We start from the raw sequence: 16470 nt of genomic DNA, 5'->3' as shown, positions 1-16470 counted from the left end.
GTGTCCAGATAGCCCTCAGGACTGAACCTGGATGGCCAGAGCACAGATGAACTTGTATATGGTGTCGCCTCCTTCCTTAATTCTTGCTGGAGCCTCCAGAACATTCCACTGCAAGGACTTGAGCTCCTGTACCCTTGAGGAAATGTGTGCCGCCACTTGTGCACGTGTGTGCGCGTGCGCACACACACACGCACAAGTACACACACAAGCACACACAGCACAGAGTTTAAGGAATTGTCACAACACGCCTCATTTTCACTCAGCAATCATTTAATCTCAGGAACTGAGGACAGGCCACCATAGCCTGGCTGGAACCCTCCAGTTTTCTGAGGCTGTGGGGAGGTCCTGTTTAAAGTCCTGGGTGCAATAGCCACATTCACCTAAAGCATTCTTGTCAACCCAAGGGGATCTCTGGGGACTCAGAGCTCTGACCCTCCAGGACAGACCTCTGTGCTCTTGCCCCAATGAGCTGCCCATCTCTTGATTCTGTGACTGGGAAGGGACCCCCTATAAACCCAAGGAGCTCAGAATAATGTTCTATTGTCCAGGGATAGAGACAAGGTCCAGCCAGTGCCTGTGGTGGACTCAGAGAACCCTGGTGGGCAGGTACTGGCCTCGGCCTGGCTGGGTGGGAGCGCGTGTTTGTCTTGGTTGCTCTCAGCTAACAGTGCCCAGGAAGGCCATGTCCCATGCTAAGTGGGCGCTTCTGTGATTACATTCAGACAGTAGTGCCTTCCTGGGTGATAATGGCAGCCCCTGACCCAGGACCTATCTTGCAGCACTGAGTGACCTGCTCAGCCCCTTGGCAGCTTCCTGAGACTTAGGATCAAAGTACCTGACACGGCAGAGTGAGCTGAGGCCTCAGAGTCACCTAGCATGGCCCTCCACCACTGCCAGAAGTGGCCAGCCCCTGCTAGCTCAACCCAGAGCGCAGTGCTCACACCGTTGGCCATGCCTTCTGCTCCAGGCTCCTGCAGGTTGATGGATGGGTGGAGGATAAAGGTCTGGGAGAATGCCCTTCCACCTCTGCTAGGGGCCGCAGCCTCTTGGAAGCTGATAGGTGGCAGAGCAGGAGAGCAGAGGGTGGGGCCATCCGTAAGCCTCAGGGACCCAGGCTAGGCTGCTCCGATGTCATCATAGTCCTCCTCTTCATCAGTGGAATCTGACTGGGGGTCAGGGGGTCCTGTGGGGCCAGGAGGATCAGGTCAGCAGGGGGAGGAGTCATGGGACATGCCATCCCATGGGACAGTGAGCAGGCCTGTGTCCACCCCCTACCTCGGTCCCTGTGGCACCATCTGAAATCAGCTCATCCTCTTGCCTACTGCTGCCCCCAGTCCAGAACTGAGGTTCCCAGGCTGGTGCACAGTGAATGAGTGCGTGTGATCAGCCTTACCGCTTATTGGCACCTCCCCTATGTGGCCAACAGTTTCTGCTTGGATGCGTCCAGTGGCAGTGAGCTCATTTCCTCTCACAGAAACCTCCAAATATTTCTCCACACTTCACATCCCCGACCCCGCCTCTGCCCCTGTACCTGGACATTCAAACTGCTCCATTGGAGGATTGTGGTGTGGTGACTGGAAGTTCTGGTACCACTCTCCGGATGAGGTGCTGGAACTGTCACCGTCTGCCGTCCCTGCTGAAGACCCAAACTAGTTACTCTCAGGCAGCAAGCCTGAGGACTCCAGAGAGCCAAGTCTGGAGCTAGGCACATGAGGAAGGAGTGGCCCAGAGAGAGAAGGAGACTTGTCCAAGGTCACATAGCCAACTAGCTACTCAGAGTTTGGGCTCTGCGCCTCTGCTGGGTAGGTTTGACATAAGATTGGGCGCTTGGGGGACATACAACTACCTGAAAACATTGCCTGAGATCCAGCCAGTTCCAAATTGGGGGGCTGCTCTGCGGGGGGACTCTTCTCAGAAGAAAACACCTGGGAACTCCACGGAGGTGGCTTGCTGCTGGGATTGTTGCAGTAACCCTCCCCAGAGGAGGTGCTGGACCCACTGTTGCTCCTCACGTGGTACTGAGAGCCCAGAGGTGGGACATTGGCCACACAGGGTGTGGGGTCAGCAGCTGGGATGTGGGGAACATGTAGCTCTTCGAGTCCTGGGGCAGGAAAAGGGAAAGAAGGAAGCAAGAGCGTTTTAAATTAGACTCTCAGCAGAACTTACTGCTTATGGGAATGTTAGGCCAGAGACACTAGTTGAGGAAAGTCGCTGCTAGTACATCCGAAGATGGGCTCAGCTACCGAGTTTGGAGGCAGTGTCGGCACCCTGCTTATCTTCTGCAAGACCCGTCCACTTTGGACTCACCTTCCTCCAAGGGTGGCATCCGAAACCTGTTCTGCTGGGCCTCCTCCTCGGTGACCCGATGCCTCTGGGAATCTGCAGGAAGCAGGGTGGGTGAGGTGGGTATGGGGTCCGTCTCCTACCAGGAGCCTGGAGGAGGACAACCCTGACTGGGACAGGGTTCGAGTTTCATCTATGGTATCTCAGGTCTACCGTGGACCAGTGTGGAGACAGGTGGTTGCTGCCCGCCCCTGCCCCGCGCCACACATGTTCCTCATAAGATTGTTACCAACTCAGCGGCTCGCCCCTTGGTTGGTCCAGAAATGGGCTGTTATTTGACCTGGGAGGCACTTCCTGGGTGGAGAAGCCACATGGCCCAGAATCATTGCATTCTGCGCAGCTTCAAGGCTCAGGCTCAGGCTTAAGAACGTGGGTCAGCTCTTTAAAGCTTGACCGTGACTGTGAGTTCCAGTGTCATAGCATCTGGGACACAGCATGACACCTTATACACCTGAGTTCAGATGTCCCACTGTATCTGTACGGCCACCAAACCTCACCCATGGGTCAGTGGAGGTGGATCCTCCTCTGGGATCCTCCCAGAGACCCCAAGTCAGCTGTGAGGTGGGATAGCATCCATCCTTCCTCTGCAGAACCTTCAGAGGCTCCCTGTCCTGCCCCCTTACAGCTAGCACAGGCTTGTGCTCTGAGTGAGGGATGGAAGTGAAGGATAACCTTCCTGTCCTGCTGTGTGGGTACGGCAATGGCTCGTTCTGCGGCCACGTAGATAAAGGTCACGGCAGCGTTGAAGGAATCTGGGACTCCCTCAGCTTCCAGGACTCTGGTAGTTGGAAGGTTTCTGTCACACATGACCGAACTCTGGTACTAACTTGATTGTACAGTAGGCATAAGTGGCACTCAAGGATTTTTGACATGTTTCAAGGGGATCCATAGAGGTGTGGGATCCTCCGGCCTTGTCTGTCCCCCAAGCATTGCCTGGGTTCTGATGTAGGTGCCATCTTCCCTGGTCCTGCTCCCAGCAGGCAGTGGGAGAGCTAGACAGACTACGAGGCATGTGCTGGTGTAGCAGTGGAGGGACTGGGCAGGCCGGAGTAAGATATGGTTGGGGGATGATGAGTGTGTAAGAATTTGCCCGAGTTGTGTCTCACCTGGAGTCTCAGGGTTTGCACAAATTCAGCATCCTTAGATGCACGTGCGGGGCCTGGTGAGGGTACTAAGACCTTACCCAGCCAGGGATAGCATAGGTCACACTCCTGTGAACAGGCAGATAGCCAGGGTCACAGGGCACTTTGAAAGTTTTAGGACCATTCGGAATCAGTACAGGAGAGCAACAAGGAAGTCCCATGAAAGTCTTGTGGGTACCAGCAGGTGCCCTCCTGCAGGTCCCAAGCCCCTGGAGCCAGCCCAGCACTCACTGTAGAAGGTGGTCAGGGCCACAGGCGGCTGGGAGCTGAAGTCATATTGCTCATAGTCAGAGCCGGAACTGGTGTCTGAGTCCTCAGGGACCCGGGGCTGGATGAACAGCATAGGCGCTGGGGAGAGAACAGAGGATTGGGGCACAGGACCCAGCACCAAGGTGGGCAAAACGCTGAAGGGAAGAGGCTGAGAGCCCAGAGGCAGGGACAGGGGGCAGAATAGCAGGTGATCCATTTTGTTTCACAATGCAATGAGATTGAACTCAAACTTTCTGGAGGCAAATGTGTGTCCTAAAGGGTGTGTGTGTGTGTGTGTGTGTGTGTGTGTGTGTGTGTGGAGAGAGAGAGAGAGAGAGAGAGAGAGAGAGAGAGAGAGAGAAAGAGAGAAAGAGATAGCAATCTTTTTTTTTTGTTTGTTTGTTTTTGATAATGGCCTCACTGAGTAAACCTGGCTGGCCTGGACCTCGCTTCTGTCAACAGGACTAGCCTTGAATTCATAGATATCTGCCTAACTTTGCTTCTGGAGACCTAAGATTAAAGCCATATGCTGCAAGCCACTACCCTTCACCACATTTTGACAGGTTCTCTTACTGGGACCTGGAGCTTGCTGATCAGCCTAGACTGAGTGGCCAGTAAGACCCAGGGATCTATCTGCCTATCTCAGCTCCCCAGCACTAGGATTATAGCCCCATGCTACCATGCCCAACTTTTTGCATGGGCACTGGGGACTGAATTCAGGTCTTCATGTTTGCAAGGCAAGCACCTCAACCAATTGAGTTATCTCCACAGTTCTAATTTTTTTACTCAGAGAATATGAAAAAAAAATAAGACCCAAGAGAATCTTTTTTGTTTCTTTTTTAAAGATAGGGTCTCCTGTAAGCCATGTTAGCCTCAAACTCAATATATAGTCAAGATAATCCTGAGCTGCTGATCCTCCTGCCTCCACCTCCCATGTACTGGCATAACAGGAGTGCACCATTGTCTGGGTTGTGTGCTGCTGGGGACTGAACCCAAGGCCTGTGTGTATTAAGCAAGTACTCTACCAATGTAACCACACCCCAGCCTTTGTTCTGGGAGGATGGTGGTGGGCCTGTGGGGCATCTGGTTGGGAAGCATCTTGAGAAATGGCATCACATGTCTACTAGCTAGTGAGCAGAGATGACGTTTCCTCTGAGAACCAACAGTTCAAACACTTGGCTATATTTGCTCAGAACTCAAAGGCTCAGAGTCGGTGCAAGGCTGAACTAGAAAGTCGGCTATGTCAGAGAGGCTGTGACTGCTCAAGGCAACACACCCTGTGTATAGTCTGGCCTGGCTCCTCCTGTTGGTGCTACTTCAACCTCAACAATGGTGACCCTCCAGAGTCCACCCTCCCGTCTTTCGCCTGCCTTCCCCCATGGGGGACATCCTACCTTCTTTGGGAATGGTGATGGGGACAGCGTGATAGTTATTACTTCCTGCTTGGGTGGCAGCGGGCAGGTTCTGGTGGTTCGCTGAAGCAGGGAGGGCTGAGGAAGGGAGGCAGAAGGCCTGTACATCATTTTTATTTTCCCTGTTACACCAGATGGACTTTCAGGTTCCATCAAGGGCACATTTCCTTCACCCCACACCCAACACAAACGCAGAGTCTGCTTCTCCCGAGAAACCTCCGCTAGTAGGCTCTACTACTATGCGTGCTTGGAAAATCCTTCCCATCAGCAGGTTTCCCTAGGCCTGAGCTGGGTGGTCCTTGCAGGACCACTCCCACCGGGGCTCTTCCACACCTCGTGTACTGGGGGATGCCTATACCTCACAACTGCTGTTTCCTGTGCAGTAGCTCTGGGAAGGTCACACCTACCATAACGTCCTTTCGCTCTCAAGAGAAGAACAGCTATGCAGACGAGGGAAACAAGGAGGAGACTTCCCAAGACAATACAGGGTATGAGGAGTGTCAGCTCTCGAGACTCCTTGTCCTTCACGCTCACCGGCACAGAAGATTCTGGAAACCCAGTTCAGGCAGGAAAAGAAATGGATGTGAGCCCCTTTAACACCTTCCTTTACCTTTTCAACTTTCATGAAGCATCCCCACCTTCCTTTCCACCATTTTCCTCCTCCCGTGTCTTTTATTCAAATCTTCCCATCGGCTTCTAAGTGCATATTAAATGAGCAGTCGACTAAATGTATTTACTGTCTGAAATTTCCCTTTGGCTACTAGCCCACAACTCACCCTCCCTCCCTCCCTGTCCCCCCCCCTTCCTCCTCCTCTCTCGGCCTTCAGCACCCAGCCTTTGTTCAGCAGACAATCATCTAGTACCACTGTGTGTCAGGCATTATAGCCTAGGGTTACACCAGATGACATTATCACAGGCCTGGAGGCTCTGCCTGGGTGGAGGGGAGGAGCTGTAAGGAGGGCCATAGGCTCTGGCTGTTTCTGCTTTCCCAGAGGAAAACACAGTTCTCCATCAGTTCTCACTTTTCCTCCTTTCCTCTCTGGCTGCTGACAGGGATGGTTTGGGCTAGGAAGGGAAGGTTGATTTGCTACTCAGAAGCAGTGTGAAGGGATGCTGAAAAGTGGGGGTTCTGGTGTGTAAACCCCAAGGAAACCGCTGGGGCTAAGGGAAGTGTTGACAGTGGATTCCCACCTGACTCCAGGAGGCCTAGTCTCTCTCTGCAGTAGGTGTGACTCCCCACCCTGACTTCAAGAAGGGACATGGGAGCTGCAAGTTCTGTCAATCTCATTCCATAGCCTGGGCAGTTCCTAGAGCCTCACTCCTGTCTATTTTCTTTATCCGTAGCCAGGGCCTCTGACAGAACTCTGTTCCTTTGGTGTCTCCTCCAGGCCCTGTCCTGCCCCATCTTGAGGGTCTGAGGAGGGTGCAAGTGATCAGGCAGAGCAGCAGGGAGTGCTGCCAATGCTGGACCTCCACATAGCTCTTACTGCACAGACCACTCTGAGTGCTGGGAAACTCTCATGAAATCAGAGAACATACCCGCAGCAGGGATGTGAGCCCCAGGAGCCAGTCCTGGTTGCTGGCCAAGCTACACAGGACTAGCAGACGGACCTGGTACAGGTCTGGAAAGAAGCTGAAGTTCTGAGTGCTGGCCAACAGGACTGCTGTCACCCTAACTCTGGACTTTAGCTTGTTCCTCAGATTTTAGAGAGGCTTCCCTCAGTTGAGGGGGGGGGGTTGCCGAAAGGTTTGGGAAATAATGCAGGAGGGTACTAGACCACACACCCTAAACCTTACTCACACTGACTGGTGCTCTTGGTGCCAGGAGTGTGGCACCCAAGTGGTTTCAAAGCACTTAGGATCCCTCTGGCTCACAAGGTGTGCGTGTGCATGTGTGTGGTGTATATTGTTCACATAGGTCCTTTATGGCAGGATGTCCCCCAAGGGACTAGTTCATCGGTGGGATTGGGGGCCCTGGAAACAATCCATCAGCTGTCCCCAGGCAGACACCCATGACTATATGAACACACATGCAAACACAGGCACCTGCACTGTGGGAGCAGCTACACTCACCTATCGTGACAGGAACTCTGGAAGGCACTTCAGCAGTGGACAAGTTGAGATGTCTCCGGGAGTCTGTTGGAAAGTACCACCAATTTATTTAGTGAGTTTACTGAGTACCTACTGTGTAACAAGCCTTGGTCTAGAAACTGAACAAGACAGATGAGCGCCCTGGATCTCACTGTAGGCCTAAGGGTACAGGAACCATGCCCATAGCAGTGAGAGGAAGAGGCTTCAGTTAGGATGGGGGTGGATAGAACTATCCCTTCTTCCTCAGTAAGCTGCTGCAGACCGTGTCCTTTCCCCACTCAACTTTCAATTGCTCTTTGGGACCTCAGGAACTAGGGAGCTGTGTTCTCGTCAACATAATCCACACCTCCTCTAGCGAATCTGCTTCCTAGCTTGTGGTGCTTACACAGGCCTTAAGCCACAACATCTCAGTCCCCAGCTACCCAGAAGAGCACCCTTTATTCTGAAGCCACAGACGTTGAGGAGCCAGCATCTCAGTCCCCAGCTACCCAGAAGAGCACCCTTTATTCTGAAGCCACAGACATTGAGGAGCTGCCCCGGTCCTCCTTGCTGCTAAACAGCAAAGCTGGAGTCAGGATTCTGAGCCCCACAGGGAGGCTCACACTGGGTTCCTGCAGGTGGGGGAACCTCACGTTCATACTACAAAGCCTCTGTCACTGGAGCAATGGTCTCACTCTGTGTGACAGCGTGTCAAGTTTGGTTTCTTTCACCACACCAACCTCAGCAGGATTTTTGGTGTTTCTTTTCCCCCCTCCTTTCCTCTCTTCTCCCTTCTTCCCTTCCTTGAGGTATTGAGGTTTGAACCCAGGGCGTCAGGCACACCTAGGCAAGTGGTCTACCACCAAGCTGCACCTCCAGTCTGCTTTGTCTTTATAAGCCATAGACACCAATGTTATGACTTCCACTGTGGTCTTAGAATTGGAGAAGTGCAGTAGCAGCCTCCTCCTACACTGGGTGTAAGACCGGACTGACATAAGCTGCCAAGAGCCTGGCAGTGTCTGGCATGTGACTACAGCTCCAGATGCTGTCACACGTGTAATTACCATCCATGTGTCCTAACCTGTCTTTTTTCCTGCAACCATCACCTTTGGGATAGCAAGTTGGCTTCACCTCCTGAACCATTCCAATCAACAGAGACCAATTACTTAGCACATAATAATGAATTCCTTGGTAGTCACTTAATCCATGAATTTGGTTCTGAGTTGAGTATCTTGCAGGAAAACAAACAAAAAAACCAAAAAAAAAAAAATCATTCTGATCCATTAGTAATGTCTGCCTGGGCATGGTAAGGGCAATGATCTTTCTTGGGCCAGTATCTGGCAGTTGCTAAGCCATCTGTAGGCTGAATTTGTGGATTAGATCTAGTGGTGGAGGGACTGGGGAAGGAGTACCTGAGCAGATGACTCTGGCTGCCAGCGACTGGCGACACAAGAAGGAGTTGTTGAACCGCCAGGAGCACTTGCTGAGGGTGGGTTCCTCTCCTTCACAGGAGTAGTACATTCTACCCTCCAGGGAATGCGGCAGCCCCCTGGGCCGATCCACCTCCGATCCGCACCCCAAGGACCGACAGAGCACTTTGGCCTCAGACGAGTACCACTCGCTGTCACACACGGTGCTCCAGACCCCTCGGAAGTACACCTCCACCTGCCCTTCGCAGGAGTCAATGCCTCCAGTCAGGCGCCAGGACTGGTGCTCTGTGGGCAGGTGACAGAGTCGAGCTAGAATGTTGTGGGCCCAAACTGCTGCCAACTTAGAACCCCAACGCAGAGATGAGCCCAGACAGCCCTTGTTTTCGTCCCTCTTGCACCTGTGATCCCTCTGCCCACTCCACCTGCTCTGGCCAGCCCCCTGGTGGGACTCTAGATCTTGGCTGCTCAAATGTGAGCTGTGAACAGACAGCAGCAGCTCGTTCTGGGGGTTGTTACAGATCACTTCACTAACGCCATTGCTGTGGATATAAAAAAGCAGCACAGGCGGGACCAGAAGCCCTGACTCAACAGTGATGAGGGAGGGGTAGATATGACACTCTCCGCCTTCAATCCTACTTCTACTAAGGATGCCCCATCATAAATATATCACCTCCTTCAGGCTCACCGACTGACCTGAGCATACCACTCCTGCGTCCTCCTTGTGACCGCAGTACTGGTCTCCAGGCAGCCCCGGACAGTCCCACAGATAGGTCTCAGTCCCGGAGCAGTTCACCTGGTCTCGGTGAATGGGTCCTTGGCCGGGGGTGAAGTGCAAGCCAGCCAGCGCTTGCACTGCCCAGCCGCACCTCAGTTGCTTACACACCACGTGCGCATCCTCCAGGTCCCACGTGTCATCGCACACTGTCCCCCACTCGCCATGCTCCAGCATCTCCACGCGTCCAGCGCAGCGGCTGCCACCGTCCACTAACCGCACAGCCTGGTTCTCTGAGGACGGGAGGGTTTTGGATGTTGGAGGTGGGGCAGGAAGAGTGGGAGTGGGAGTGGCTATAACCTAGAGGGAGGATTGGGAGCCCCCTCTAAACTGTGAACCCCGTGGGCGTGACTTAGAGATTATGTGGAAGGAATGTGAAAAACAGGAGGCAGGACTAGAGACCAGGTAGGCAAAGCCATGAGTATTATCTCAGTCACCAAGACTCAGAGCAAAGACAGCCTGGAAGTATGGCAAATTTATCTATCTGGAGGGAAGAGTGAACATATAGTCACAATCAGGAAGGGTACAGGGAATAAACAGATTGGGTTAGCATAGGAGACCAGAGAGGACCAAGAGGATGCTCTGGAGATCCAGCTGAGGAGGAGTCTGCAGGCCACATCTGAGGTGATGCTCAGATCTGGTAATGACATGATTTAGTGGGGCATCGACATGGAACCCCTTGAGCTGGTACGACTTGGGAGGCTGGTGGTGGAAGTCTGGGGACCAAAGTTTGACTGTAGCGGTTGAAGTCTAAACTGTGGGGTAGTTAGGGGGCAGGAACATGTACCTGCACAGGTGACCCGCACCAGCCTCTTGTCGCTGCTGCACTCCTGGTCCGCCACCTTGCATAGCTGCCAATTGGCTCCGCTGCATCGCACAGTTGGTGCCTGCGCCCATGTCGTATTCCCGGCACTGCTGATGTTCCCAGAGGTGGCCCTGGGTGGCATCAGGTAGGTAGCCTTCTCCAAAGCGCCGCATCCCAGCGCTTCACACACAGCCTCGGTAGTGAGTCTGTCTCCATCCACCACGCATATAGGCTCCCAGGACGTCATCAGTAGAACCTCCACAAAACCACTACAGCGACTGCTCCCGTTCACCAGGCGGACCCCCAGCTGCTCCTCTGGAAGCGTCAAATTTGAACTAAGAGCTCTTCAGAACTTTGCTCCCCCATAGGAATGGGGGTGAAACTGACAACTGGGGGATCCGCCTCCACCCTGTTTCATGACCTTGGCCAACACCTCTCCCAGCTCTGGTTCTCTGGCCTTCCTGCCGGTAGGATGCAGGAAAGACAGGCGCACATCAAGGCCTCACTCTAGAGTTCAGTTTAGAGAAAATGTGTGGCTCAGGAACCAAACTGGTGCTTTATGGTAGGTGAGACGCAGTGTGAGAATCAGAGACTGGGTTCCACAATCCCCTATCTGGTACCCCTGTCTCCAGTGGCATCCTTTGTAACAGAAAATCAGGATTTTGGCTCAGGGGCCCTTGTTGGACCAAGAGTTCTTCCCTAGTCCCTGGGCTGCACTGAACCTCTAACCTAGAGGACACACAAGACCTGCTGTTGCAGTGGATTGGGTGCCCTTCCTATAGGAACCTTTCTTAGGTCCCAGGGACCTTCCTATAGAAATAACCTGTTCCTGCTCCCCAGAACGCGCCCCACTGCTTGCTCACAGCTAGCTCTGCACAGAGTAGGGCATCAGTAAACACTTGCAGAGAAAACGAAAGACAGGGTTGATGGTGCTCATCACCCCACCACAAACCCCGGCTTGCACTGCACAAATCCCTCAAGTGGCTTGTGGTATACATGAGACTCTCAAATACAGTCGTTCTCAGACAGCAAGGAGAGCCTAATGGGACCTGGTTCCCAGGCCAGGAGGAAGGGGCATTCTCTGGAGTCACAGGGCTTCCTTGGTACCTGAAAGTCCACTGTCCTTTCTCACTAACCCAGAGGCAGTCTGCTTGGCCTCAGAAAGTTAACTGCAGGCCTGGGAAAATGGTGTGCTTACCTGGGTCCAAGGGTACGTGTGTGGTGCTGCCGTTTCCACGCTGGACAGGGGGGAATGGAGACGGGAGGCCTGAAAAACAAAACAGCAGTAGCCAGGGTGGGTGAGGGAGCTCCAGCCTGGGAGCCACCAAGATGTCCTAATGACGGGAGCCTGCCGAGGCTTTTGGGAAAATGTGGTCCTCAGCCTCAGGTTCCTTTGTTCCCTTTAGCCTGGGGTGGGGGAGGCTCTCTCTGTGTGGGAATCATTGTGCTACAGAGTGCTTTCCAATGACAGAGAAACTGGTTTTCTCTAAGGGCCTGTTCCAGCTTGCATATCATAATCCATTTACTCTCAACAACACAGTGCAGGTATAGTTATCAATCCCATTTTACAGATCAGAAAGGGAAACACAAGTGATAAAAAATGCGTTGCCAATGCCAGATAGGGGGCTTTTGTCCCTTTAGTGCCATTGCTGTCCACTCTGTCCTGGGAGGCAACCTCAGCATCTGCCTAGGGCTTTGGGCTTCTGTTGGATCCAGGCTATGGGGAGCTATAAAAGAGCTGAGAGAGAGGGAGGCCAGCAGAAACATGGTGCTTGTCCCCCTGGCCCCCTCCCTGTGAGGTCCCTTGAGCAGGCTGTTACTTATCTGAATGCCATTGCTTCTCTCAAAGGATAAACCTTTCTCAACTGTCTCCCTCTGGATTTCCCTGCTCATTGTGTTGTCTAGGGCCCAGGGAAGTCCCGGGGCAGCACCCTTGGAGACACAGTCCTTCCTATCTAGGCCCTGCCATCACTCTGATAGAAAGTCATCAGGTCTTTAACTGCCAGTCTTCACCAGTTCCGTCCTTTGCTTCCCAGCCTGACCTATATGGGGAAATGACTCAGAATTCAAATTGCAAACTCCACAGCGACTGTAATATTCAGAGCGAGAATTCAGATGCGCATGAATGAAGATTGCAGAATTTTGCAGAATTCCGGTTCCCATAGCAATGAGCCCAGTGCCCAGGTGTGGCTTTTAATATTTGTGCATATGCGGGGGAGGAAAAAGAAGGGAGGGTTGGAATGGTGGCTGGGGGGCTATGTGTAAGTGTATTAGCACATGATTGAGACTCTGTATTGATCTGGTTGAATGTCCGTGTGCATGTGCAAAATCATGTTTAGGATGGGGTGGAGCTGGGGGTTATGTGTGAGTGTGTCAGCGTGTGATTGATACTTTGTATTTATCTGGTCCTATGTCCAAGTATGTGTGTATGCAACCGTGTTTGGGGTGGGTGGGGGTTTCAGCTCCTTTGGTATCATCTCTCTCTTAGGGCGGACAACCACTTTCTTGTGCGTAAAGGTGAGTGCTATTTCTCCTAGACCAGAAAGTTCTGTAGGGCAGATCCCAGCCGGGTCCTCCAGGACTCAATGTTTGTTGATTGGCAAACTAAATGAAAGTGCAAAGTGGAAGCTGCCAGCTCCCAGGGAAGCTGTAACCAATGTATTGAAATTGGCTGTACTCCAGCACCGTGGGCTATGTGTTACAGGCACTGTCCCATCCCTGGTTGCAAGAAAGGACCTGGCTTTGTGTGACCTTGAATTTCTTGCTGTGGGAAAAAGAACAGAGGCTACCTCAAGCCTTCCTTTCATCATGATCCCTGTTCACAGAGATCCCAGGGCAGGAATCCTTCCTCCTTGTCACCAACACTTTGACTGGCCATAAGTTCCCATTTCAAATTGGGTCACCTTTTTTCTGCAATAAAACTTCATGAAAAGAAACGTTTGCTTTTCCCGGCGAGTTTACCTTGTACCATTAAGAAGCCTGGACCTAACAAGGTGCAATGCTGATGGAAGAGACAGCTCCGCGGGTAAAAGCACTTGCTACCAAGCCTGAGGACCTGAGCTTGGCCCCCAGACTCAAATGGTGGAAGGAGAGAACCTGCTGCAGTGGGTTGACTCTGACCTCACGCACATGCCGCGGCATGAACACACACAAACAAATACGTGTGCTTTTTGGAAAGGAAAGCAGTGTTCAGTGCATTTTTATGGAATAGCACAAAACTACCCATGAAGTCAAATGTCTGTCCATGGGCACACTGCTTGTAAAGTCTGGTCTGCTCATAGCATGGCATCGTATGCAGCCTTTTGAAAGACAGAGGGTTGAAATAGCGGTGCATGCCTTTAATCCAAGCACCCTGGAGGCAGAGGCAGGTGGATTTCTGCTTGAGGTCAGTCTAGTCTGCCTAGCACATTCTGGGGGCAGGAAAAGAGAAGGAGGAGGAGGAGGAGAAGGAGGAGGAGGAAGGAAGGAAAAAGAAATAGAGCCACATTGATCTGAGGGATTTTCATGCTCTATTAAGTAGAAAAGGCAAGACACAGAGAAGAAACAATGAAGGAAGCGTTTCGTTCAATGGCTGTACTCTAGTTTAATAAAGCAGTCACGTGTGCAAAAGGTATGTTTGTGAACAATGAGAAAACATTGAAACGCAAAGCTCCTTTTACACCGCTTGCATGAAATAGATGGCAAGTGCTACTGCAAGCATATTAAAAAGAAGGAAAGCACGGAGGCTTTAGTGGGGTGAGTGTCTGACATGCCTTGGGTCCCATCTTCTGCACTGCACAAAACGGACACAGTAGCACTTGTGTACGTAATCCCAGCACTTGAGAGGTGGCGGCAAGAAGAACAGAAATTTAAGGTCATCCTTGGCTACACAATGATTCACTGTTGTATGTTGAATTCACTGACCACCTTAAATTGTCCTTCATTTTCCCCAAACACAAAACCTTGAACTGTGCTTTGTGTGCTAGAAAGCAATGGACCAGGAAGGGGAAGAGGTGGAGAGGAAGAAAGGGAGAGAGAGCAACCCCAGGCAGCAAAGAGGCTGCTTTTGCAGTCCGGTCCCAAGCAGAAGCCCAGGTGGGACAGGAGCTGCTGTGGAGAAGGTTCCAGGGGAAGGTGCCACCAAGGGGAAGGACAAAAGTCCAAAGGAAGCCAGGAGCAGCACAAGTCCATACTACCCAGCGGGACCGAGAGGAAGCCAGAGAATTCCAGGCCAGCCCACGCTAGGTAGCAGAACCTTCTCAGAAAGAAACAACATCAAACCAGAGCTGCAAAAGAACCCAGGACAGTGGTACATGTCTGTAAACCCAGCACCTCAGAGGCACAGGCAGGAGGATTAGAAGTTCAGTTGCTCTTGGCTACATAGTAGTGAGCCTCAGTATCAGAACAACAAAGCCCATAGAAGAGTCTGAGGAGCTAGGACTCTGATTTATCCTGTGTCTTCAAGGTTCATGGGCATCCTAGGGAAGGGATGCTGGAGGGCAGTAGGGAGAAGCCTGGACACCAAAAGAGAAGCCGAGGCCCCCAGGCCATCCCAGCATTGGAACAAGTTTAGTAAGAAGACTCTCGCTTCCCTTCCCAGTCGTATGTGTCAGTTAGGTACCAGCTACAGCCCAGGGCGCCTGTGACCACAGCTCCACCCAAGATGCCAAAAAAAGCATAGGTGCCTAATGAAGTTGAGCAGGTGATGGGTGAAGGGTTCGTGTTGGGGAAGAGGAGGGGAAGGGAGGACTGAGAAATAAGGAGATTGAGTCTACAGAAAGAACCTCGTGGGAAGTGTGGTATGTGCCGCTGCTGGCAGCAGGGTTAGAAGTGTGGAAAGTGTCTTCAAGTTCACATATCTGAAACAGCTGCAAAGGAAGCCCTCCGTACCTGCGCTCTGCCTCTGGGCTTGTAGCTTGCAGGAGTGGCCTTGAGGGTTGGGGATGAATTGGAGCCAGAGAGTTCACCTAAATTGTGTATTCCCCCCCCCCATTGGATTGAGGGGAAAGGGAAGAGAGGGGGAGAGAGTAGAGGAGAAGGGAAGGGAGGGGAACTTCTGGATCTGGTTACTCATGGGGCTCAGAGTCCATATCCAGAACTAGTGGTTGGAAAGACCTTGCTCCAGCTGAGACTCTATGTCTCTGAGCCCCAGGTGACTCCTTCCCAAACTGGAAAGAAGTCTCACCATATTACAAGTTCATTAAAAGAATCAATATGACATTTAGTCATTCAGGGCCTGGGGACCACAGCACTCCAAATGCGCTGTTGTTTCAGATAAAAGCTTCTTGTTTCTCAAAGTTCTAAAGCCAAAGCAAGCGGATACCCACTCTTCTCGAAACTGAAGACACCTGAGGTCTCTGGAAACCACTGGAGAGCTGACTGGGAGCACACACACTCAAAATGTTTGTCATAAATTACTTATGGAGGGGTTTTAATGGCTGGGTGAAGGTTTACAATGGAATGGCAGTTCACCCTCTAGAAAACTGGTAAATCAGATAAAGGCTTTGCTTCTGAGCCTGACAACCTGAGTTTGGTACCTGGGGCCCACGTGATGGGAGAGAACAGACTCCTGCAAGTCGTCCTCTGATCTGACCATCCCAATCACACCCCCACAAAATATATAAAAACTGAATTTAAAATGGAAGGTAAATAAATAAGAAAGCAAAGCAAACCTCTAGGTGTGCCTGAGGACATTTCCCAAGAGAGTTCATTCACTAGGGGAGGGGATCTACCCTGGATGTGGGTGGCATCATGCCACAGGCTTCGAGAGAAGAGCAAGCCATAAGTGCAGCTGTGTGTGTGCTCTCTCTACCCCCTTCCCTTCCCTTCCCCTCCATCCCCACTTCCTTCTCCCCTCCTCTCTCTTTGCTCGCTGGCAACCATTCAGTAAACTTTGCCCTGCCATGTACTCCCTGCAATGATGGATGGACACCTCTGAAACTATAAACCCAAATCAATCTCCTTTCCCCTTAATTCACTTTCAAGCGTATCTGCCACAGCAACAGAAAGCCTGGCCAACACAGCTCCGCTATATTTTAAGCGACACATGGGCAGCATCCATATCCGCTTTGCGGGCCACATGCACCGAACACAGAGCCTCGCCCAAAAGGAGTGCTAAAAGGATAGAAATAGAAGGAGCTCAGTCTTTGCCAGTGAGGAAAGATCATCGGAGAAAGAAAACACATTCTCCTACTGTGAGGTTTTCTGGTTCCTGCCTGCTTCGTGTTCCCTTAAAATGTCCATGTATTCTACATCAAAACGAAAGCTA

General features: G+C 52.0%; 1 protein-coding gene across 1 annotated transcript in view; it reads right to left on the bottom strand.

The window, feature by feature from the left end:
- Positions 1–293: 293 nt before the first annotated feature.
- The window catches only part of Cd6 (CD6 molecule), a 38838-nt gene continuing 22661 nt past the window's right edge, over positions 294–16470 (bottom strand). The window contains exons 2-13 of the mRNA XM_041661766.1: positions 11422–11490; positions 10206–10538; positions 9340–9651; positions 8629–8931; positions 7220–7282; positions 5554–5694; positions 5129–5224; positions 3717–3833; positions 2308–2379; positions 1847–2101; positions 1532–1636; positions 294–1183 (exon numbers count right to left, since the gene is read on the bottom strand). Coding sequence (XP_041517700.1) covers positions 1116–1183; positions 1532–1636; positions 1847–2101; positions 2308–2379; positions 3717–3833; positions 5129–5224; positions 5554–5694; positions 7220–7282; positions 8629–8931; positions 9340–9651; positions 10206–10538; positions 11422–11490 — 1934 coding nt within the window. The 3' untranslated portion in view covers positions 294–1115. The remainder of the gene's footprint in view (positions 1184–1531; positions 1637–1846; positions 2102–2307; positions 2380–3716; positions 3834–5128; positions 5225–5553; positions 5695–7219; positions 7283–8628; positions 8932–9339; positions 9652–10205; positions 10539–11421; positions 11491–16470) is intronic.

Source organism: Microtus oregoni, unplaced genomic scaffold, assembly GCF_018167655.1.
Source record: "Microtus oregoni isolate MIOR12 unplaced genomic scaffold, Mior012 000012F_ref0000307, whole genome shotgun sequence".
Classification (NCBI taxonomy): Eukaryota; Metazoa; Chordata; class Mammalia; order Rodentia; family Cricetidae; genus Microtus; species Microtus oregoni.
The sequence above is the reverse complement of the archived record's forward strand: the minus strand, read 5'-3'. Positions and strand labels throughout refer to the sequence as shown.